At 45.3% G+C, this 26261-nt stretch overlaps 1 protein-coding gene across 1 annotated transcript; it reads left to right on the top strand.

Annotated features, from left to right (window-relative positions):
• Positions 1 to 1038: 1038 nt before the first annotated feature.
• LOC136579706 (deoxyribonuclease-1-like) lies at positions 1039 to 26029 on the top strand. Its single transcript, XM_066579768.1, has 10 exons — positions 1039 to 1097; positions 4461 to 4603; positions 5624 to 5712; positions 7933 to 8016; positions 9147 to 9262; positions 16736 to 16848; positions 18556 to 18713; positions 20462 to 20558; positions 20660 to 20711; positions 25772 to 26029. Exons 2-10 carry the CDS (start codon positions 4466 to 4468, stop codon positions 25984 to 25986), a joined length of 1062 nt encoding a protein of 353 aa, XP_066435865.1. The 5' UTR covers positions 1039 to 1097; positions 4461 to 4465; the 3' UTR covers positions 25987 to 26029.
• The last annotated feature ends 232 nt before the right edge of the window (positions 26030 to 26261 follow it).

The raw sequence follows: 26261 nt of genomic DNA, 5'->3' as shown, positions 1-26261 counted from the left end.
AATACGGTAACATGTACAAAGATAGCGCGCCATGTACTTTTTCAGGCGATTGCACATGTGAATGAGCCCATTTAAATCCAGGGGTAAGTTAGGGCAAGTGACAGGGAGCTGGGTGATGTATTTTTCATACCCGCTATCTGGTTCCATACTCACCCACTATCTGGTTCCATACTCACCCACTATCTGGTTCCATACTCAACCGCTATCTGGTTCCCGCATTGCCCGCCACTAAAGTCCGCTTGTCAGCCGAAAATCCAACTCTTCCCAGAGTCCCATGCTCTCCCATAGACTTCTACAGAAGAAGTGTTTTAGGCAGGTTCCCTTTAAAGAGGTTCTTTGGTTACAACTTCATCTATTACATTTAGAGCCAATTGACCTAAAACAAATGCGTATTTACCCTCCTCCGCCCCAGTGATCCAGCTTAACAGCCCAATGATTCTCCCAGTCTCTATTGACCTGGAAAGTCAGGTGACCACTGCCTGCCAATCAGAAGCCCCAGCTTTAGCATTCCGAAGCTCCTGGCATCATGTCGCACCCAGGATGTGAGCATTGACGCCAGGAGAATGGGCAGTGACACTGTGGCCTCTGATTGGCAGGCAGCAGTCACCTGACTTCCGTGAGATCGGGAGAATCACGGGGCTGCAGCGTTGGATTGCTGAGGCCGAGGAGGGTAAATACGTGTTTTTTAAAATTATTTTAAGTCAACCAGACAACCCCTTTAAGATTTGCTGATGGGAACTCCCCCACGATCAACCTGGGTGCTGCAAGAAGAGGAAATCATGGATATTTAAAGTCTATAAGAAGGTATATACGGTCAGAGATCCAGGAATCACATGACCACGGCTCTGGTAATTTCCTATCTAGGAATATAGGTCTACTGTCTAAAAACACTGATGACCTCCAACATATTGATTAATATGCTTATTTACAGCGACCAAATAGGAAAACGCGTCAGCTGGGACTTCGCCTTTCTTTTCTCACAGTCAGTATCGTGCATATAAAAGGCACCAATAAAAATAAGCAATGAGGAGTCGCTACCATTCGTGCGGATTTCATTGTCCAGCAATACATATCCAGCCGGGATCTCTGTGCAGCAGGTGAGGTTTTCTATTTCTGCTTTTTGGGGCCAGATGGCCTTGTCTACCGTATTGTTGTATTCAGCACATGCACTACAGTTATTTTCTGTACCAAACCCATGTAGCATTAGGGGTAGGTGCTAAAATTATCATCCCTTTGAAACACAGGACCTTGATGCTTTGCAGGGGGTCTCTATTTACAAACCTTTGTATGGTCACAGAGTAAACGCTCCCCAAAATATATAGTCACAGCCCAAAAATGTTTTTAGAGATTCACGGAAAAGTATACTGTATCCTTTTATTCCTTTAATTAAAATTTCAATTTTTATTAGTAATCAAATTATATAAAAAAAAAACTAACTGCACCCTATAATGTCCCAAACTATAATATCTGGATGAGCAAGCGGAGTAACCGCCCTGAAAAGGGCAACCGCGTACTGGAACCTGACCTGCCTCTCTCTATCTGTCTCTAATTAAAAATCCAATCCCTATTTTTAATGAGGGAAAGATAGAGAAAGGCAAGTCAGGTTCCAGTACAGGGTCGCCCTTTTCAGGGCGGTTACTCCACTTGCTCATCCAGATATTATAGTTTGGGGCAATATAGGGTGCAGTTAGTTTTTTAAAAAATATAATTTGATTACTAATAAACAACGAAAATCCACAGTACACAGGCTCTGTAAATAGCATAGACTTGCTACATTAACAGTGTGGCACAGTGATAATCTTGTAAGGAACTGCTACATTTGTAGTTGTTTTCTGCTGTGCCATCTTGTTTGGTTCCCACGAGACACCAGCCATGATTAGCATGATGAAGCTGTGCCACTTCTGAATGGTTCGCACCGGTAAGATGTTGCAGCGGTCATTGGTCCAGAACCTCTGGGCTCACCTAGTGAGCCTACCATTGGCTTACAGATCGATGGTCCGCGTGAAAAAAAATCGCTCTGTGTCCTATTTTTGTCATGGAACGCGTCAGTGCGCTGTCTGAAATTTTGCATCTGATTTCTTGAACGGCTCTCAGCCACAGCTGTCTGAATAAGCTCTTGCAATGTGCTTGCTGCCAGTGATTAACAGTATTATTGTATATACCTAGACTAAAAACCTCACCTGACCATGTCCAATAGGCGCAAAACTTGTTACGGATACACTTAAAGGGGGTTACAGAAAGTAATGAAATCACAATTTATCTTGGAAGCTTGTATTATTCTCTATAGTACAAGTAATAAAAGGGGTCGTCCTCTTTGGATGATCTATATTTGTAAAAAGGTTCCCTGACATTAAGCTGATCATAAGCTGTCACTCTACCGTGACCTTCAAGTGATCATCTGCAATCTGTAGGTGAACCTTACAGCAAGTGAGAAATTCCCCTGCACTGCTGCCACAGGAGAAGTTAAGTACTACATGGTGCCTATTGAAATAAAAAGAAGTGCTGGGTCCTCCCGACACAAAGATGCTTTTTGTAGGTCTGTCCGCTTTGTTTAATTTATCGAGGTCCATAGGGCTATGGAGACAGTAACCTAAACTTCCAGCTCCTCTATTGTTCCATACCCCAACTCTAACTCCAGCTCTGACTCCCTCATAAATGGTGCATTTTTAATAATTCGTCTAACAAACCTACTATTTACTTCAGACTTAATTAGTACCAGCCCGAGTTTACATGGCAGAGTTTTCTTTGCCACATCCCCCCTTTTTAAGTACAAAACCTATATATATTGTACTGATAGGCAGTCTGCCTGTATTCTGCTTGTGCAGAAGACAGTAAAAAAGCAGATCCCCACACCAGAACAGCTTAGTGAATAAATACTGTACCAGAACCAACCACAGAACATAAGTACAGCACCAGAACCAACCACAGAACATAAGTACAGCACCAGAACCAACCTCAGAACATAAGTATAGCACCAGAACCAAGCTCATAACATAAGTACAGCACCAGAACCAAACTCATAACATGAATATAGCACCAGAACCAAACCAAGGATTGTGTTGTGGTGGTGCCGGTGAGCTGACAGTGGTACCTTGGAATTTCAAAGCAGAGGAGGATGATGTATGTAGCTACTAGAGATGAGCGAACGTGTTCTTAACGAACACTTACGCACCCAGACACCGGCTTATCCGAGGACTTCAGTGTCCGCGCGTAAGTATTCGGCCGGCGCCGGGCGGCGGGGGGAGGTGCGGCGGCGCGGGCGGCAGCAGCGGGGAACAGGGGGGAGCCCTCTCTCTCTCCCTCTCCCCCCCACTCCCCGCCGCACCCCCCCGCGCTGCCACGGCGACCCCCGAACTTTTTTCGCCCGAGCACGGAATTGCTCGCAAAGTTCGGTGCTCGGGCGAAAAGGGGCGGAGCCGAACACGTTCGCTCATCTCTAGTAGCTACACAAGAAGTTGCTGCACAGAGGAACAAGATCATCTGGCTTAGGCCTAATTCCCACGGACGGAAATCCGCGGCATTGCCCCGCAGCTATTAGGTTCTATTGAACCTAATAGTGCAATGCTCATGATGGGGAATTCCATCCCGTGAGATCACCCGTAATCACCCACAGCATGTTCTATTTGCCGCGGGCGTACGCGCGGACGGCCTCCATTGCAGTCAATGGAAGCCGTCCGTCACGCTATCTTCCGCTGTAGCACAGCGCTAGATAGGGTGAAAACGCTTTCCCGCCACCGATGCCCACGTCATATGACGCGGCTGGTGTGTCATGTGATGCTGTGGGCGTGTCATATGAAGCTGCCGGCGCGTCACATGACACTGCCGGCGCGTCATGCTGGCGCGGGATGCGGGACATCGGGCAGCGGATCCGGAGGTGAGTATGGAGTCTTTGGGTGGGCACCGTGACGGACTCCGCTGCGGAATTCCGCTTGCGTAGCCCGTCATGGCCGTGGGTACTAGGCCTAAGGAGACTGATCGCCCCCAGCCTACATCCGCCTAGTGTCTGTACTACAAGCTGCTGGCAGTGCCCTGTGCAACCACAAAGATCACACATAGCTATGGCTAGCCAGGGATTTAATATAATAAATGGGTTTTTGAAATTCGGTGGGGTTCTTCTAATCTTAACTTGCTACAAATGTCTTTATTTGAGGAGGTTATCCGGATCTGATCTGTCGGAGAGTCTGTTTCAAGAGTACTAGGTTGACTTATAAATGATGGGTGTTCTGTAATACTTACTTTTGTATTGCAGTTCACCAGCCATTTACAGTTGATGCCCCTGCAGTGAGACCATCATGATGCCACTCGGTGATAACTATCTGAAAGCCTGTTCTGTGTTGCAGGTTGACTCTCCTGTAACCCTATACACCTGGCATCCTTTGCTGCATTCTTGTCCTTCTCACCGTTTGACTATATCCTCCTCAATTACATTGGAAATACGATTTTACTTTCCTTGTCTGTAGGAAGAATGAAGTCCGGACTCCTGCTGGTGCTGGCAGCCTGCTTCCTACAGGCTAGTTTTAGTCTTAAAATCGCCTCCTTTAACATTGCAAGGTTTGGAATTTCCAAGGTTGAAGACCCTGCCGTCCTAAACCTTCTGATCCGGGTAAGAATGTATCATTGTCATGCAGCTAGCATGGACCCGCTGTGTCACTGACTGATTTGGCTTTGCGCTGCTCCCGAGGGCAGCTTCTAGACGTCCCCTGGTTTTCACCCTTTAACCCCTTTTTTGGGGATCTGGTCTTTGCTGTAGGGGAACGGCTAAACTTTATCCCTAAAAGTAGTCTTGGCACAGTGGTAGCTGACACAGACAGCATGGTACCAGAGAGACGGGCAGAGACATAGTCTGAGATAAGGATTGGTGGAGTTCTTCCATAAGCAGAGAGACAGGCAGGCAGCAATCAGGAAATCATGGTCAAGGTACAAGCTGAGGTCAGGACAGGAGAAATCAGGAAAGCTGAGTATACAAGCTCGGGTGAAACCAAGAGTCATTCAGAATTAATGGCACCTTTGCAAAAGTGGATTTAACTTATTGCTCAGGCACCCTCAGGTTGGGAAGGGTGCCTTAAACAGGGAAGCATCAGGATTGGTTGGAGATGAAAAAGCTGGGTGTGCATTAGTCCTTTAAGTGGCAAGCTGGGTGTGCTCATGCACCCAAAGGGTGGTACTGATAGCCAGGAAGATGCAATGGGGACTGACGGCCGCAAATGGAGGGTGAGGTGAGGCGCTGCTACAATAATGTTCACATATATACTTGTGATAAGTTTCTAGAGACCATTTGCACCATATAAGGGGAATCCATCATAGGTTTTTGCCAATCAGTAGCAAAGTGGATGGAACCAACCAGAACTGAACCTTCTCACTCCAAGGACCCCATAGCCATTGCATGGTCTGTGTGTATGGCCTTTAGAGGGTGGGTATTAGCTTAGAAAAACAGCGTCTCTCTTATACTTTGACTATATTTGGTATTGCAGTTCAGCGCCATTCACTTAAATAGGGCTCACCTGCAATACCAGACATAGCCCATGGACAAAAGTGGTGCTGTTTCTGGGAAAAAGACCCAGCCTGTCCACTCATTTGATCTTCCTGCATGTTATAATTCATGTTTTTTTACTCATTATTGCAGATCCTCAGGAGATATGAACTTATCGCTGTTCAGGAGGTCATGAGTAACGACGACACGGCTATTATAAGCCTCGTCCGAGAGCTCAACTCGTGAGTAAATGTTAACAATAGTAGATCAGTGCACTTGTGGCTCTGGAGTTGTTGTAACACTATAACTCCCAGCATGTCCTACCCCTGAATATAATTTACTGTTCACTGTTACTAGCCGTCTCAGATTGCCGAGAGGTCCATGAAGTCAATGGAACCCGGCCGTCCCACAGCTCTTCCACAGTGAGTACTGCGGAAGTATCGCGGGATCCGCGTCACTCCAGAGCACCGGCGGCTACTGTGCATGCATTGCGGAGTGCCGGACAGCACATCCTCAGTGCTGTGCAAAGCCGCCGGACAGGTACGCAGGGGTCACCAGCTGGGCATAGGGGGGAATCCCGCATGTGGAGTCTGACCCCCCCTGTGTGCATAAGGCTTAAATGCTCACGTCAGTTTCAGAATTTTTTGGGGTTTGTGTGATAAGTAACAAAAGCGCAAATCTGTTTATTTTACCTAAACCGATGTTTGTTTGTTTTTTGGGCTGAAAGATCCCTCTAAAGTACTGCCCACTAGAGGTCTCCCTTCCAACTTATTTGCTGTCCACTGCCTGTTGTCATGTGAAATCTGTCTCTAGTAACAAAGACAACAAGACGGGAAGGGAGGATATTGTCTCATGCTGTCTCTAGAAGTTTATTGAGAGGTGAGAGGGAGATAAAAGCTGCTGCAGAGGGAGTGAGACTCACAGAGATGTGGTTGCAGCTAATAGTAAACATTCTATTTCTGCCTTAGTGCTGGAATCACCTCTACACTGCTCAGTACAGCTGTATAATGTCCTCCGTGATACTGTTAGTTATGACAGTGTGCTACAGAGAGATAGAGAAGAAGAGGTCCTGTCCTTCTCTATGAGGAATGTATGGAGCCATCATATTAGCTAGTCTACACCAACCAGCTCAGGAACGACCAAGAATTAGAGCTCATTTACATGGGCTTATGCAAATTCAGTCTGTGAAAAACAGACCGATTTCACTGCATGCGTGTGCTTGTATGTTGTGTGTCATCTGTTTTTCACTTGCACAAAAAAAATACTAACTGCCCAAATTGATGTCTCTTTTTTTGTTTTCATTGTCTCTTGGCAAGACTACTGTACAAGTCATATAATGGCCAGATATAATGCTCTTCCTCATGTATACACCTAGCAGATGATTCTAGAAAGTCATCTGAAATGCAGGTATGCTTTAGGGTGCCTTCACACTGGTGATGAAATCGCACGATTTCCCAGCGCTGCGAGAAATCACAAAAATATGAAGCCAATGGCTGCAAATGGCTCCATGCACATATGCGATATTTTAACGCTTGTAAGGCAGCGTTAAAACAAAATTGTGGCATGTCCATTCTGTTTGTAAACTCGCCCTACTGTTTCAAATGGGGTCGGCAGCAGCAGTGCCAGCCCCATTGAAAGAATCTCTAGCACGTCTTCTAGCAGGTCTCCGACACTCTTCTTCTCCTTTTCTTCTGGCCGGGGATTTAAAAATCCCTGCCTTTTGAAAGCACTGCCTCTGATTAGTCACAGCGCTCAGCCAATCAGAGGCAGTGTTTCAAGGGGCAGGGGTTTTTAAACCCCCGTCCAGAAGAAAAGGAGAAGAAGAGTGCTGGAGTGCTGGGGACCTGCTAGAAGACGTGCCAGAGATGACTGCGTTTCCAAGGTAATGTATTAATGTTTTTTATTTTTTTCCTACAATTCATGGATTATTTTCGGGTAGGAGGGGTGAAAGCTTATTTTTTAAGCCCCCCCCCCCCAAAAAAAAAAATTCTTGCTACAGGGAGTCCCCTGCCACTGCTGTCACAGCAGTGGCAGAGGATCTCAAGCATCTCCCATTGATTTCAATGGGGCTGGCGCTGCTACCGCCGGCCCCAATAAAAACAATGGTAGAAGATCACTATCTCCTGCCGCAGCTGTGACAGCCACAGCAGGAGATTCCTTTAGCCCTGCTGGGATGGGATGCTTTTTTTCTGTGGAAACGCCTCGTATCCAGGCCCTCAGAAGGATTGCGAGAGCGTTATCGGGGCGTCCATCACATTCAAATATCGCTCTCGCCAGTGTACTTTAAGCAAAGCTTATATACTCTGTTCTGTTTAGCGCATGGCCTATGGTAGGATCTGCCATGGCACAGATATTAAAATCCCGGTGCCATACCCCTTAGGACCTGCGCTGGACACAATACAGTGTATTAATTGTACTAGGAATGCACCTTTCATAAATATTCTCTATCTCTTTTATACCAGGGTCACAAACCTCAACTACAATGTGCTGATCTCTGACCACCTGGGCCGTAGCTCATACCGGGAGAAGTATGTGTATATATACAGGTAAGTGCTTCTTGAGGCCTCCATACCCGAATAAGACCATAGCTGGCTCCCAAACAGTCCCTAATACAGTTCCAGTCTGTAGCAGTCCTGGTTTATTGTTTAGGACATCGCTACTAAAAAAGGCGACGGTGTTGGGGTGTTAATTGCCGGACATGTGATGGGTGCTGTGACACCAAATTTCCTTCAGCTAAGTGTCTGGAAATGGGGTCTATAATAAAGGTGCCACCTGTCTCTGGCCCGTGGGCAATGAAACTGTTGGATCCCTCTCGTGCTTGTCGGTGGATCAAACAATCCTCTCTACTGGTGGTCTGTCTGGGGCGCCCAGAGTCTGTTTGCCTTGTGCCTCACTGTCCCACCACCTCCTAACAAGCTTGATCAGAACGGCCTAGATGGTGGGCAATATGTCCAAATGACCATGCTGCTTCGCTCATTCCAATATTACGCCCTCTGTAAAAGTCTGTTACCTGGGTAAAATGTCTTTAAGTGCGTCGTAGAGGCGTCTAGTGGTCAACGATCTCTCAACGAGAGGTCTACTACACAAAGGTCACCTCTGAGACCCTACATATATGGCAACAGAGAATCACGTTTAAGGCCTCTACTGGCAAGACCCGATGTCTGATCAGACCACAACTGTAATCATTTCCATAAATGCCTGAGACATTACTGCTTGCTGAGTTTTGCAGCAAACCGACATTTCTATCTGGATGCATTATTGTTTTTGTCAATGAGTGTATATTCATATGATGCGTCTCAATATCTGCAGACCATTCTATATGTTGGTCTTGAGCTGCAGCCAATGAATAGGACGCCTAAGGGAGATGCTGGGGGAAGTCTCCTTGCACACCAGACCTCAGACAGACTGCTCATAAGATGTGTAACCTAAATTGAGAAAATTAGTACTTTAATTAGTCAGCCTGGGAGTGCAGTTACACTTGACAGCATCAGTCAAGACTAATTTCTTCGGGGTTGGGAGATCTGAACACCTGTCTTGGCAGAGTCTTGGACCATGACAGATATGAAAGATGCCTGAAAGTGAAGAGCAGACTGTGTCGTCCCATTAAAAACCCCCAGCCAGATGGAACTGGGTTAATGAGCTATGGTTTACCCTTGTCTTGTTTTTAATTCTGCAGAGAGGACATATTAAAGCCAACACAGTGGTATCACTACGACGATGGCTGTGAAAACTGCGGCACGGACGTCTTCATACGCGAACCTTTTGTGGCCCGGTTTTCATCCATTACAACAGGTATATGGGCGGTGGGCCTAGTTAGAGGCTCATGTGTAAAAAAGTTCAGCTTGTCCCCCTCCCCAACTCCTCTTCCTACTCTTCATGGATGCTGGCTGTGGTCCGTCAGGAACTTTTTGCTGCATTGCTGGGTCTCTTAAGTGGCCCATTGATTTAGCACAAGCAGCCAAAATTAGAGACGCAAGCCATAAGGCCTCCTTCACTCAGGCGACAAAGTCACGTGATTTTGTCGCATTGCTACAAATCGCATGTATGTGAAGCCCATGCTTTCCTATGGGTTACTTCACACATCCGATGTTTTGTAGCATGCAACAATCCAACACAAAAACCTTGCAGGTCCGGCGATATGCATGCGACTTGTGAGGTTTTGTAGCCCATGTTTCTCTATGGAGCCTTCCTCTCTGTTGCATTGCATCGCACGAACACGTGATTTTTGTGCGGTGCAATGCAACTTTGACAGTAGGCAATCCTATTGTCGAAGCCAAGTCTAAGCCCTAGCTGCAGAAATAAATAAATAAAAACACATAGATCACCTTAGAAGCGCTCTCCACCGCAGCCGCAGCTTCTGCTTGGGTGCCGTCACTGTTTCTCTTCTTCATCTTCTGGCTGGGGATTGAAAGATTCTCACCTCCTGGAAGCTCTGGCTGTGATTGGCTGACACTTAGCTAATCACAGCCAGTGCTTGATGAATGGCTGTGATTGAACCAATTGAACCAATCACATCGACCAATTGAACCTATTCATCGAGCACTGGCTGTGATTGGCTAAGCATCAGCCAATCACAGCCAGAGATTCTAGGAGGCGGAGATTTTTCAATCCTCGGCCAGAAGATGAAGGAGAGAAACAGTGCCGTGACCCGGGGAGAAACTGCGGCGCCGTCTCGGACAGCGCGGGAGAGGTGATGTATACTTTTTTTTTTTTCTTCAGATACAGCTTATTTTTGGGGTAGGGCTTATATTTCAAGCCATCCCAGCCCCCCCGAAAATTCTTGCATGCGATGCTACAAAGTCACGCGACTTTGTAGTGTCACATGCGACTTTGTAGCGCTACAAAATTGTGGTATTGCCACGAGAAGATGCAGCGATATCGCACAGACCAGCAATGCAATATCATGCGATTTCTCTCGCAGCGATGCTGTGTCACCCGTGTGAAGGACGCCTAAAACACATGCATTACCCCTCCTACCCAAAAGTAATAATAATAACAAAAAAATGATATATCTTAGAAGCAGCATATCAGTTAGGCAATTTTTATAACATGGCGAGCAAATACTGCTAAGCTGGCACCAAGTGATATCCATATACCAGCTCTACATAAGTAATAATGATTACAGTGTAATCACCTCCAGTGATCACAGGTGACGTCTTCTCTAGTTGAAGTCTTCTGTTTTTGTTTTTCGTCTTTGTCCGGGCCTTGAGCACCATGGCCACTTCTTCTAGACCAGACTTATCTCTGCACAGACCCCACATCTTACAGCTACCCCATCCTCTGGGTGCGCACTACACACTAATAGTGCTTCCCTTTGTATCCTATAACTAATAATCCTTTGTGCCCCACAGTAATAGTGACCCCCTTTATGTCCCGTGCAGTCATTTTCCTATGTACCATACCGCAAGGCAGAGGCGTAACTTGAAGCTCCTGGACCCCAATGCAAAATCTGGAATGGGGCCCCCAACAATAATGCTTGATTCATAGTACTGGGCTTCCTATATGGAGAAGAGAGGCCTTATGGGCCCCCCAAGGCTCCTGGGCCCGGGTGCAACCGCATCCCCTACATCCTCTATAGTTACGCCCCTGCCGCAAGGTAATAATGATGAAGCTAATAACACTCCCTTTGTGCCGCCACAAAGTTATAGTCCTCTTTGTGCTCCATACAGTTATAGTGCCCCCTCTGTGCCCTCACAAAGTTACAATACTCCCACAAAGTAAGAGCGACCATCAGTGTCCCTACAAAACTAAAGTGAACCCTTTGCGCCCCCTGCATCAATTTTGTGTCGCCTTTATGCCCCCATAAAGTTATAGTGCCCCTCTGTGCTCCCACAACCTCATAGAGCCTTCCTCTGTGGCCCCAAAATGTTATTGTCCTCCTATTCCCACAATAGTGTCCCTATAAAGTATTTGTCACGTTCCAACTCTGGCCAGTGAGCAGCAAGATGAACATCTTCATTGGCGCGGCGGCCTCAGCATATGGTTTTTCTATCCCGGACTTTCGGTCTGAGAGAAAAATTGCCCATATGTATAAGCATATAGAAAATAATTGGTAATTTTCTCGCGCAAGTTACGTCTATATCGCAGTCGGACGAAATGTGCGAGAGGAAATAGGCATGTAAATACGGCCTTAAGGGGTAGTTCATTTTAAGTCAAAAACAAGCATTGCTTACCTATTAGAGCCAATGCCACCAGTCCAGTTCTTCCCGACAGGCTTTGTCTACCTGGCTGCAGCGATGACGTAACATGTGACCCCTGCAGCCAATCACTGCTTAGGAATTAAGTTTATTCTCATGTAAACATATGGCAGCTTTTTCTGAAAAGTCATCTGATATGACAAGTCTATGTTACCGTCTTTTATATAGCAATCAGCTGATTTTGCCATGTTGGGTCCTTTTCTGGCCATTTACCTTGCAGCGACTGCAAGGGAAAATGTGACATTATGGCCATTAGCTAGCATCGCAGCCATTCATATAATACAGCTTACAGAGCGGCTTTCCATTTGACCAGGTCCTGAGCTGGTGATCTGTACTTTCTGATGTCCTCATACATGGGACATGGGCAGAGGTTGCCTACACAAGACAACACCTTTAAGTGTTGCCAAAAGCATCTCTCCCTCTTGTCTCATCATGAGGAAACTTTGTTACATTAAAGTTGGGACATGAATGCAACTTCAAAAACACCAGAAAACCACATTTTATTAAAGGGGAAGGCTCCAGCCAGCCATATACTTATTTACTATCACATGTCAGGCATACAAATGAATAACTGCCTATGTAAAACCAGAGTGAAGGGCATATGGTAACAGGTTCTCTTGATGAGGACCACCCGAACTGGCTTTATTTATTGCCCTTACTCCTAGAGAATTCCTTTAAATGGCCACTCTGGCAAAAACACATTTTCCCATCCCTGCACCCCTCATCTGATTGCCTATCACACTCTGGAGGTCTCCTCTGTGTATAGCCTCCACTTTCATGTAGTGCAGCTGCCTGCCTGATACCTATCAGGCACCAATTTTAGATTTTTTTTCTTTCACATCAATCCCATGATGCATCAGCACAACATTATCTAGCGGCTGTACCATCTGTGTCTGTTGGGGGGGGGACAGTTTTATTCTCATCACCTTCTGTATTCACCCAACTAAGCTACACACAGTAATTATACAGTCAGGAGGATGAGCTGTGATCTCCTCTATTATAGCTGTGTGATCATCATCAGTAGCTGTGATACGAGTGTCTGTGTCCTCCTCTAAGCAATTTCTGAAGTGGAATTCATGCAACATTATCATACAAACTGAGGAATTGACTAGAAACTTCATACATCAACCCAAGTAAATCTGAGATGGTCAGAATTGAGATCACATGACCAGCTGAGAAGTAGGTTTCAGATAGGAAGGAATACACTAAGGCCGTCTGCACACAGGCGGATTTGCATTGCGGAATCCGAAGCGGGTGTCCGTCTCCGGATTCTGCAGCAAATACCGCCCATAGCATACAATAGAAAGGTGATTCTTCACCAGACCTCCATCGTTATGTCACTATCATGTCTGCAATATAAGTGTCTCTCATATCCGTTACATTGCTATATATATATATATTTGGTCTGCTGCTAGGTAGTTTGTACAGGCAGAAAATTTTAAGGAGTTTTTTTTTTTTACATGCAACTTTGTCAGTGCAGCAATAGAAGTGTCCACAAGGTGGCGCTTTAATATAACGGATGGGCAGACATCTGTATTACATTAGTTTGTATCGTACAATAGCGCTGCTTAATCACACCACAAAGTGAATGCAAGATTGTGACAGCATAATGGGATTTTAAGGTGATGAAGTATGGCGCACAAGCGCGGTGGTGGGAGGGGAGTGGGGGCTTCGTGAAATGTGACAAAGGTTAAAAGTTGAACACAATATACGCTCATCTATTTTTATTACTTTGTAGTTCTGAAAACTCTTACACGTCGTTGCAGAGCCATCAGTAATTAGTTCCTTCCCTAGTAACGGCTTATGTAATCCATCTATTTCGGACAATACAGACCGCATCTCTCCAGGCCTATAAAGCCTGCTATTCATTCTTGCTGGGTTTTGCACCAATTACACAGTGTTGCAGAAATCAGGATTAGGACTATAGGGGCCGATCACATAGCAGTAAGCCTGGGTTCACACAGGGCGGATTTGCCGCGGTTTTGCCGCAGCAGATCCGCCCGCTGCAAAACCGCCCGCGGCCGCTAATCTCGGGATTAGCCAGCCATGTGGATGAGATTTCTCAGAAATCTCGTCCACACGGGACGGCTAATCCGCTGCGGTAAATCCGGTTGAAACCCCCGCAGCCGCGGTTTCCAAAGATTGAGCAGGTCTGTTGAGGCAGGGTTCACATAGGGCGGATTCCCGTCGGAAATCTCGCGGTTTGGCCGCATGCTTTTCCGTTGCGGCCGGCGCTCCCATAGAGGAGAGCGCGGCCGCGACGTAAATAAACAAAAAAGGAAAGGTAAACAGACCTGCTCAATCTTTGGAAACCGCGGCTGCGGCGGCCGCAGCCGCGGTTTCAACCGGATTTACCGCAGCGGATTAGCCGTCCCGTGTGGACGAGATTTCTGAGAAATCTCATCCACATGGCTGGCTAATCCCGAGATTAGCGGCCGCGGGCGGTTTTGCCGCGGGCGGATCTGCTGCTGCAAAACCGCGGCAAATCCGCCCTGTGTGAACCCAGCCTTACCTTTCCTTTTTTGTTTGTTTATGTTACGGCCGCGCTCTCCTCTATGGGAGCGCCGGCCGCAACGGAAAAGCATGCAGCCGAGCCGCTTCAAAGCCGCCGCGGCTTAAACCGCGGCGGTTCTCCCGGCGGAAATCCAGCGGTTTTTGCTGCAGCCAAACCGCGAGATTTCCGACGGGAATCCGCCGTGTGAACCCAGCCTAATGCTTCTGCCTAAATTAGAGTTCATTTCCCCCTCCCCAAATCTTACCTGGCAGAGATGTGGAGGTTCTGCTTCTTCTGGACCATAGAGACCCCATCACTTCCAGAATAGCAGAGGACCCCCATACAAAAGTGTTTTAGGGCTCGTACCAGGATTACCTTTTACCACCTATCCAAGGATAAGTTATACATTCTGATCAATGGAAGCCTCACTGCTGAGACCCCCACCGGTCCCGAGAACAGATGTTCCCTTCCTCCTCATTGCAGGCTTACAGCGCCCCCCCAAAGTGAGGAGGAGATTGAATGAAGCTGCGCCTGCGCATGTGTGGTGAGTCGAATGGCTGAGTACTTTACCGCCTGATGTTCATTGTTTCGGTGTCTTAGTTCTGGTTCCTGATGTCCATTGGTTTGGGGGTCAGTCTCTTTTTACCTTGCTGTTCTGCCTTAGTCCCTGTCCCTGATGTCTGTTGGTTGGGTGTTTTAGTTGCTGATTTCTATTGGTTTTGTGGCTTATTCCCTTATGTCCACTGGCGTAACTATAGGGGATGTGGTTGCACCCGGGCCCAGGAGCCTTAGGGGCCCATAAGGCCTCTCTTCTCCATATAGGGAGCCCAGTACTATGAATAAAGCATTATAGTTGGGGGCCCTGTTACATGTTTTGCATTGGGGCCCGGGAGCTTCGAATTACGCCTCTGCGTTAAGGGGTTGAGAGAAGTTAGAGGGTTGAGGGAAGTTGCACCCGGGCCCATGAGACCCCTGTTTATGTCCAATGGTTTTATGCCTTAGTGCCTGATGTCCAGGGGTTTTATCCCTGATATCCATTGGTTTTCTGTCTTAGTCTCAGTCCTTGATATCTGTTGGTTTTGTGACTTATTCCCTTATATCTATTGGTTTTACGTCTTAGTACTTGTCCTTGATGTCCATTGGTTTTGTATCTTAGTCCCTGATATCCATTGGTTTTCTGTCTTAGTCCCTGATGTCTGTTGGTTGGGTGTCTTAGTTGCTGATTTTTATTGGTTTTGTGGCTTATTCTCTTATGGCTATTGATTTTTCATCTTAGTCCTTGTTCTTGATGTTCATTGGTTTTATATATTAGTCCCTGTCCCTGATATCCACCAGTTTTGTGTCTTTGCAGCTTCCCTGGTTTTTCAATGATTTTACATCTTAGTCCCCATTATCCACAGCTTTTGTGTCTGGGGCCTATTTTTTTTTTGTCATAGTCCCTGATATCCACTGGCTTTTTGTCATTGTCCCTGGTATCCATTGGTTTTATATTGTAGTCCCTAACATCCCTTGATTTAGTGTTTTAGTTTCTGAAGTCAGGTAATTTTGAGCTCTAGTCCCTGGTGTTCATTGATTTAGTGCCTAATTCCTGGTGCCCAGTACTGTATTGACTCAGACTGCCCTCTGGTTTCCAGTCCTCAAGGATGATCTAATGAACTTTAGTGCTGTTGCACAAACTCTATGGTTACCATGAAAAATGACAAGCCTCTAACAAAAAATAAGCAAGACAAAACAAAAAAGGCGCCAACACTTGCCACTGGGACCATCTACTCTTGACAGTTCTGGATGGAGCAGGGAGCAGCCAGAGATAGTTCACACCATGGAGTCACGCAGTCCTCATCTCCTGGTGGGATTAAATTGTGGGTGAGCAGGATCATTAGGACTGGAAAAGGCACAAATGGAGCCACAGAGCTAGAGAAGGGACTTTGCTGACTCTGCTCACAATCCCATTCAGCCCTGCAACGCCCTGCATCATGGGCCCTGTAGCAGTTCCTTGGTCTGTCACCATTGTCGGGTTGCCAATGGGGCAAGTCCATCACTTGATCTTCAATAATCATGAAAATGTTAGTGGACCACCTTACCTTCTGGTCTTCTGGACAGCGGCTCAGGCTGCAAATACCATATGTTTGCCTCTGACCTGTTGGTTTCAGGAATATGTATTACTATATGGGGTGGATTATGACACCATTCCATATAGTCATGAAGAAGTAGGCCAAGAAAATCCTCAAAACGACCGGAGGTAGAAATGATTTGGGGGTATGCGAATATTGCTCATTTGGTTTGCTGTATGCAGTGACACTCCCAGATCTGCAGCTGGCATCACTCACTATTCGACAGAAAGGCTGACATCAGATATATATACAGGACTCCTTGGGTTGGTCTCCAAGTGGTAACATTACGGTGACAGTGGTTAACAGAAGTCCTGCACAGGTTCTCACCACCCAACACTAAAAGGGATACAACCAACTAGAGCTGGCCCCCTCTTCTCCATGTGGTCTGCTTCCATGGTATGCATGCTCTTGACGACAGGTCAATGCTATATAGAAACGTTCTCTTGTTGTGCTTCCTTCTTAGAGTTGAAGGACTTCGCCCTGGTCTCCATTCACACTAGCCCAGATTATGCAGTGCGGGAGGTGGACGCACTCCAGGATGTGTGGGAAGACGCCAAGCAGCGCCTACTGATGGAGGTTACTTGTTTTATTATTACTGCATTATCTTTTATTTATGAGGCTTGTACATTCCCGACATTACAGCAGTGCAGGGATGAATGACAGTGACAGACACTGAACATAATAGCTCTGCAGTCTAAAGCATTTACTAAACCATTCCTGCTAGGAAGAAGGGGAGATAAAGAGAAGATTATTGCTTTTTGATCTATTCAGGGGAGCAGGGCCACAAAGGAGCAAGCTGGGGGCCCGTGATTCCGCTGTAGACCTTTCTGGATGTTTAGGCATGTGATGTGTTCAACATTTCATTTACTGACTCTATTCCTGTTGTCTGCGCTCCTCTAAAGTAGTAACCTCTGGACCTGTCTGTAATGTTTCCTGTATCCCCTCCATTACTCTGCCAAGGGCACATGCTGAATTGTGCTGAGTAGCTATTCTTTGTCCACACTAACACTAAATAGCGCTAACATTCTAAGCCAATTGATTTCTGCAATTGGAGTTTGTTCTTCTATTACGGCTCCAAATCCCCTTCAGGGACTCAGTAACAAAATTCTGGCTTCCTGCAGCCACCACTAGAGGGAGCTTCCCGTATACATTTCAAATATTGAACTCAATGATGAAATAGTATGCAGTTAGCTCCCCCTTGTGGTGGCTATTGGCAGCCAGAATTTTATTACTGTATATAAAAATACAGTGGATTTGAAGCTCTGTACCTGAAAAATGTAACTTAAGAAATATTAAAGGGATTATCTACAAATGCTACAGAATGGTCCTTATGCATGCAGTCTATGAAAACCTGTCATAGGACAGGAGGCTGCAGCTGTAGGCAGGAGAGGGTTGATCAAGGGGAGAAGCCTAATGCCACACTGTTCCTGTTAGCCTGACAGGAACAAACAGTGTGGCATTAGGCTCTGCCCCCTCTCACAGCCCCACCTCCTTCCTTCTGAATATAAGCGATTTTTCTCTTGGATTAATATAATCCAGGATAGTAAGATTGCAGCATGTCCTATTTTCTTGTTAAAGAATCGTCCATTATTTGAAATGGCATTGAAAAAAAGTCGCATGGCGAGCATTTTTACCATTTTAACTATAGAACCAATAAGGATGATGGAACAATACCTCTGCAGCGCCACCTATTGGATGGCAGCATTCCATCGAATCAATGTACGACTCTAACAAGTCTGTAAAACAATGATAGTTAAAGAGTCATACATTGATTTGAAGGAATGCTGCCTTCCAATAGGTTGCACTGCCGAGGTAATGTTCCATCATCCTTATTTGCATAAATTACCCAGAGGAGCATGCATAGTCTTATAAGTCTCCTCACTCACCTCTAAAGTGTCTTCTCAAACCCTCTCCTGGGTGCTATCCTTGGGGAGAGACAATGCCATTCCCTGACCCACTTACCCCCTAGGTGACTCCACACACCTTTTGGGTGCTCTCCTTAAGGTGAGACAATATGCCTCTTGACCAATTATGGGACTCACATGCTATTTTTTTTACATGTGTGAAAAACACAAGTACATTTCAACACCAAATCGTATTGCACATGTATGAAAATTGCAGAATAATCACTGATACACGAGTGCAATGTAGGGTCACTGACCGACATCACACTCGCCCGTGTAAATACAGCCTAAGAGAAAGTAAGATTTGCTAGAAGAAAAGTCTCAGCACAACTAAGATACAAGATTTTGGCAGTCCCTTCTGAGCATGCTCTTCCTACAGGACATCCTGATCTTGGGAGATTACAACGCCGGCTGCAATTATGTGAAGAGTTCCCACTGGCCTAATATTCGACTCCGTCAGGAAACCAGTCTTCAGTGGTTGATTGGAGATTCTGAAGACTCTACTGTGAGCACCAACACTCACTGCCCATATGACAGGTGAGCGACATAAGGTTTGACAATCAGTTGTATTCATTTTGATCTCTATATCGGAAAGCCACGGTTGTGAAGGTGCATAGCTTAGGGTGCATTTACATGGCATTTCCATTGAATGTCAGAAGAATATGTCGAGAGGATTTCCCAATGGATACCTCCGAAGTATGTCGTTGCATAGGCATATAGTGGCATATGTCACTCATAGGCTCCCAGGTTAAAAAAAAACCAAAAACACTACCGTATGTAGTATACTTTTTTGTACTGGATGCCTCTGTATAGAATAGTGTAGTTGACTATCCTATTCTATACAGCAATAGAAATCCAACATATACCGGCCCAACGGACACTCTTTTGGTCTCCATTAGATGAGTGGGGACCTGCGGATAGGAAGTAAAGGAAGCCAGCCTATCAAGAAAACGAAGATCATGACAAGAGCCCGTAACGGTACAGGAAAGTTCTAAGTCAACAATGAGGAAATCAAAGTAGTTCAAGACTTCATCTTCCTTCGATCGAACATCGATTGCAGTGGGGAATCAGAACCCAAAAGAACACGACAAATCGGGCTGGGTCAAAGCACAATGATAAGTATGGATAAGACCTGGAACAACACAGATATAAGCATTACAACGGAATGCCGGATAGGCAACGGAATCATCTTCCCAATCACAATGTAGGACTGCAAAACGGACCGCAGGAAGATTGATGCCTTCGAACTTTGGTGCTGGAGGAAACTCTTACGAATTCCTTGGACCACCAAGATCATGAACAGAACAGTCCTAGACCGCATCCAACCAAAGCTTTCATTGGAGGGCAAAATTACGAAACAGAGACTCTCGAACTTCGGCTTCATAATGAGAGCTAATTCATTAGAAAGATCAATGATGCTTGCAGTGGTCAGCGGCAAAAGAAGACCTGGCCGTCAAAGAACGCGCTAACTTGATACTATCAAAGCCAACATGCAAACGGTCGAACTGAAAGAAGCCGTACAAAACAATAGAACCGCAAGGAGAGGGCTGATCTCTAAAGTGTCCGATAGTTGGCCCTGACTAAACGGATAAAGATAACACATGCCGGGAACTTTCCTGGCGCACTAACTAAGCATACACTACAAAAGCTGTGCGAATGCACCCTAAGATTTATATGACAACCACTAGGGGCACTGTAGTGGCTGTTGCCCTGTGTTATGCTCTTCCATCTGCCCCTCTTCTATTGTCTGTAGTTAGAAAGAAGAAGGGACAGAGGGAAAGGAGTAAAATATTAAAGGGGTATACCAGCATTTACTATTGATGATTGGCAAGGGTCCACCGCTTGAGATCCCCACTGATCAACTGATCCTCGGGCACTCTGTCAGTACAGCAGGGCCAGACATCTGCATCGATGGTCAGGGCTGGAATAGTAATAGTCAACTTCGCTCCCATTGAAATCAATGGGAGCAAAGGTTTCTATTACATTTCCGGTTTCTACCCTAATGCGGACGTCCGGCCCCGCTGTACTGACAGAGGGCCTGAGGATCAGTTGATCAGGGGACCCTGTGCTGCAGACCTTCTTGAGGATAGGTCATCAATAGTAAATGCCCAGAATACCCCAGGCTTTAACTCAGGCTCAGCTCACACAGGAGTTGTTTGTAGTCTATAACCATGAAGACACATAGGTCTGCATATGGGCTGTATACACAGAACGGTAGGATATTTTTCACAAATTATGTCTTAATACCACATTTCTTCACTATCCAATGAATCTTTGGATTTCAGGTTGGTGGTTGGTGGAGCAAGTTTTCAGAAGGCGGTCATTCCAGGCACAGCTAAAGCTTTCAACTACCATGTAGCATATGATCTTACGTATGAAATGGTGAGGCTCTGGCTGAGTAACGCTTGAGTTTGCTTGTTTTAAATGTATCATCTGATATATCTACTAAATTGGTTCTGCTGCTTCTTATCTTTCCACTTTAGGCTAAAGATGTCTCCGATCACTATCCCGTGGAAGTGGAGTTACTTAATGATCGTGAGTAGTAGATCATAAAGTCTTTGGGGGCTTCATTTGAAATGCAATATATTGCAGAAGAGAAGTGAAGATAGCAACTGGGGCACTACCTGCAGATTCCAAATTGTGTTACTATGAGCAGTTGTCCGGGATTAGAAGAGCATGACTGTATTCTTTCAAAAGCAGTGCCACACCTGTCCACAGGTTGTGTGTGGTATTGCAGCTCAGCCACATTTATTTCAATGGAGCTGAATGACATTACAGGACCCAACCCATAGGCAGGTATAGAGCTGTTTTTGGAAGAAAGTGGTCATGCTCTTCTAATTCTGTATAATCTCTTTAAGACTACATGCCCACAGACGTTTTTTCCATCCTTTTTTGGCCCACAAATCGGATGAAAATGGTAACTGTTCATTTGAATGGGTGTATTCGCATTGGCATTTTTTTACTTGTCCTATTTTTGTCTCATTATTGGCCAACAATAGAACATATCAATGTGTGGTGTCCCGCACATGGTACAGCACACGAGACTCAGGCGCAACTTTTCAACAGTCCGTGTGCATGCACCCTTACTATTACATACCATCACTCCTGCTTGGGAATCCAGCTCAGGTTACTCCCTGGACAGTATGGACCTGCACAGGCCTTCACTCTTGATATTAGTCCCAGCAACAGTGCCGCTTTTGGATTAGATGGCACCCAGTGTGGAATTTTTTTTTCCCCAGTAAGAAAAAACAATATATATTGCATTGATAGGTGGTCTGCCTGTATTCTGCAGCAAGATAGCAGCATACCCAATCAAGAACAGTTCAGTGAATAAACAGTGTATCAGAACCAAGCTCAGTATGTAAATACAGTGCCAGAACCAAGCTCATAAAATAAATAAAGCACAAAAAAACCTAAGTACATAGATATAATACCAGAGCCAGGCTTGTAAAGTAAATACAGTGCCAGAACCAAGCTCATAACATAAAGCACAAGCAACCTCCGAACATAGATATAATACAGCAACCAAGCTCATAACATAAATACAGCGCCAGAACCAAGTTCATAACGTAAATAAAGCATAAACAACCTCAGTACATAAATATAATACCAGAACCAAGCTCATAAAATAAATACAATGCCAGAACCAAGCTCATAACATAAATAAAGCACAAGCAACCTCCGAACATAGATATAATACAGCAACCAAGCTCATAACCTAAATACAGACACATAACCAAGCTCATAACATAAATACAGTAGCAGAATTAAGAAATTGTAATGCCAGGGCATCAAACGAGCTGACATTGGCGTCTCAGAACATCAAACGAGAGGAGACAGAGACAGGAGGAGGAGGATTTGTGTAGTTCCACAAGATGCTGCGACGCAGAGAAGAAGGATCATCTGCTTAGGCTATATTCCCTCCAGCTTACATCCTCCAGGTGCTCATCGTATAGGCTGGTGGCCAGCGCCCTGTGTGACCGCACAGGTCGCATGTAGCTAAGGCTGGCCATGCCCAGCAAGAAGGATGAAGCAGGTCCAAAAATTGTGCTTACCACCTCTCTTCCAAAAAGGAAAGACAAGGAATAACATGAAATGTCCATTTTGATTATTCTGTATATTCGTCTCTGCTGATAACATTATTAGATTTTACACACATCAACTCAGCCTCTATGTATGTCATAACACACTAATCCAACGTTCCCAGACCCTGCCCTCTGACCTCCTAGAAGGATCTCCAGTATTGGATCCGGTTTTAAAGGAATTTTACAGGGGCAGTGTCAGTCCACCACTAGGACTGACATGCCGCCGTTTTTTCATTTACTTTGATTTCAGTTTTTGTTCCTATGGCTCCAATGCAGGGTCTAGCCTATTGAGCATATAGAATAGGTAGCATCTATCAAAAGAATACCCGCATAATGATTGAGGACGCTAGGAAGCTAGCCTGAAAATCTTAGCTAACGGCAATAATTGTCTCTGACCAGGGTGCATTGTCCTGGTCATATCTTGATTCAGAGGATAGATTTGTTCTTAAGTTCACTTTACCCATGTGCATAATTTCCACGGAACTAGATCCATCAGGAAATATCCTCTTTATCTACAGAATCAACTTGATATCGATCTGGTTGCTATTTCCTGACCAAACAGATCTAGTAGCGACTCCTCCGTATCCATTGGCTAGTCATTGGGGCCACTTTTTGGATATTCTGAGGTCGCACCGTGAGTTATTATTTTTTCAGCCACTACCCAGTACATCACTGGAACTAATGGCGAAAAATATTTTCTTAGCCACTACCCAGTACAATTACTGGAAGTAACGTATTGGAACCCCTGAAGAACCCACTACGTGGGGGAAACGCGTTGGGTTACGCTTTATGTTTAACTGTCGAACGTGTGTCGTTTCTTTTATCTGAATGACACACGTCCAGCAGATTTGGACTATTGGTTATGCTTAAATAGACCAATAACTCGTATCAACTGAGTCTGATCATCCGACTCAACTAAATTTGGTCATTAAGTATCTATATGAGTGGCACCTACTTCTTAATCCATCACTCTGTATCTGATTCTATTTATGTGTGTTTTGTCTTCTCCCTTTTTTTCTTTTATCTATTTATAATAAAAGTTATATTTTAACACTACTAACTTGAAGGTCCACGCAGTCAAGCGGTTTTAAAGGAAGAACCCAAAGTGGTAAAAAGTCCACAGGACCTGGCATGGAAATAAGGCGAGGCCTGAACACAGATGACTTGGTGTAAAGAGAACTTAAAGTGTAACTGCACTCTCAGTACATTTTGGACACATTATAAGGACACGCCAAGTTTTGATTGCCAGGGATCAGGATGCTAAAAGCCCAACTGATTGCTATAACAAAGCAGAAGCGCTCACTAGCTGAAAGTAGACTCAATAGGAAGTCAATAGGAAGTCTATGAGGCCGTCTTCAGCTAGTGAGCAGAGACAATGTTTGGATGAACACTTCTGTTTGTTCTAGCGATTGGTGGGGTTTCAGCACACAGACCCCCACCAATCAAAACCTTTGACATTTCTCTATGACATCTCAAAACTTTTTCGAAAGTACAGTTACACTTTGAGTTTACTTGTTTAAATGAGCTTGCTATTACAAAGTCTCTCATCACACTGAAGGTTGTGTCATACAAGATGGCAGCTGCTGGTGGTCACTCACTGGTAACTTGGCTACACACTTAACAGTTGTTCTCACTGCCTGCGCTGCTGCCCACTTCTGGTCCCATTGGTTCGCCAATCAGACAGTCTAAAGCCTAGCTGCTTACTATCCGCTAGCTCATCTGTTCCCACCTCATCAGGCCTTTTCTTGGACAGCGCTCATCTAAGGATCTCAGATGGTGGAAGACACACTGCCTTAATTGAGCAGGTGGCAGCTAGCGCCTACTGGCAGGTTCCTTCCAGAATACTCCTCAACAGACCTTCTCTTGTAACTGCTGTGGCTGGCAAACAGTCCTGGCCGCATGCACCGCTATCAAGAACAACCTAACTTACGGGCTGTAGGTTTTTGTATTCCCTGCCATACCCAGTGTCTACGTCCAATGTCACAGGGGCTCCTACTTCTTGCCTAGGGAGGACCCTCGAAGATCATGTAAAGGGCCAGTAGCAACATTAACTTAAACATGATGATGGCACTCCTCAATCTTCCATCTTTTGTGCACCACTGAAATACGGCAAACATGATGCAAAATGCAACAGAATGTTATTTAGGGTGTTATACCCACTACCCCAGAAGGATCATTATTGAACAATTGCCCTCACTATTGGCAACAAACAATCATATAATGTATATTACAAACAATTTTAACTACAGTGGCATCACTCCAATTTTTGGGAAGTGATTTCCCCATCCCTTACACTTATTTATTTGTTATCCATTGATATAGCACATATATATTCTGCACCGCTTTACACAGAAATTGGGCCATGCCCTCATTTTGGGCTCTCAATCTGTGGTTATTAGAAGGTGGGAGGAAACCCATGAAAACATGGGGTGAATATACAGACTGCATGCAGCAGTTGCACTTGGTCAGATTCGAACTCAGAGCTGCAAGGTAAAAGTACTAGCCATTGATCCACCGTGCTGCCTTATTGTGATGGGACCTTCCATACAGAGCATGACACCAGGATTAACAAGACCACTCCAAGTTATACAGAACAACTTCTGTGGAGCCGCTAGGAGGTTCTACAACTTGTCTCAGAAAGTGATGATCAAATTGATGGGTTATGCTGGTCTTTTTCGTCAGGATCATGACTCCTTCATGGTCCATAACCTCTTCCACCTTTTAGGTCCCATAATTAATTACTTGGAGGGCATCTATGCCTCAGGTACTTTAGAGAATCATTCAGTGTAATACCCAGGGGCCTAACTACAGTGAATGCAGAGGATGCAGTTGCACCTGGGCCCTAGAGCCTTAGAGGGTCCATAAGGTTTCGCTTTCCTATATGGGAAGACCAGTGCTACAGGGTGGGCCGGCACCACACTCTTATGAAAGTTTTCTAAAGGACCACCGCCAATCTTAAGAAAGGGGGTCCGATGTCCCCTGTCCTCACTGCGGGAGACTGAATGGAGCGCTGGTTGTGCAAGCACACTGGTTCTCCACGCATTTTCAATGAGATTGCTGAGGTATCTAAGCAGTAAGCACTTGGATATTTCCATCAGCCATATTGAACTGAACGGAGAGTCGATTGCTCTTGCTCAGCCAGTGCTCCATTATTCTGACCCCCACAGTGACAGGCAGAGGACTCCCCTTCTTGAGATTGGTGGGTGTCTCAGAAATGAGACCACCACCGATCAGCAAGTTCCCTATCTTCTGGACAGGGGGTATCTTGAAATATTTGTACAACCCCTAAAGTTGGAGGTCCCTGTTATAGATTTTGCATTGGCGCCCAGCAGCTTGAAGTTACACCTCTGATAATACCCATAGAAAAAATAGATCTTTCGCTATTAAATGAACCACCTACACACTCTGCACCCTAAATCTTATGAATGCCAATTGTTGTTCAACATTGGAATGGGGCAAAACATGTGGTCTATGGCATACTGAATGGGGCATGTTCCCTTCTTTTTTCAGCTTTGTACAACAATGAGAAGTTCAAGATCAGCAGCAGCATTGGTATAAGTGGAGGCCAATCCCTAAATGGTGTCTGCAACTGTTTGGGGGTGGATTTCACATCCTGTGTGGGGCGCTGTGGTGCCAATTCAAATAGCTTCCCATGTAACTGCAATACTTCATGTAGCAACAGTAATAAGTGCTGTGCGGACTATCAGGCCTCTTGTAAAGACTAATATTATTTGTCTTGCTGCCAATAAAGAGTACCTGATAAGCATATTGCAGCTGTATTTCTTTAGCACAGTAATTCTCCTTCCACTCCTGTTCTGATATACAGTACTAGCTGATATACCTGGCTTCGCCCAAGTTAATTTGATACAGATGTTTACCTGTTGTTCGCATGGAAAATTTTTTGAAGTCATGGTTAGTTCAGAGGAACCGAGGAATACAATATGTATACACATAGAGCAGCATTAGATTCTCCTCAGACTGCATGTACCGATGTCCCTCT

The sequence above is a fragment of the Eleutherodactylus coqui genome, chromosome 10, assembly GCF_035609145.1.
Source record: "Eleutherodactylus coqui strain aEleCoq1 chromosome 10, aEleCoq1.hap1, whole genome shotgun sequence".
In the NCBI taxonomy this organism is placed as follows: Eukaryota; Metazoa; Chordata; class Amphibia; order Anura; family Eleutherodactylidae; genus Eleutherodactylus; species Eleutherodactylus coqui.
This window is presented reverse-complemented; position numbering and strand designations above follow the sequence as displayed.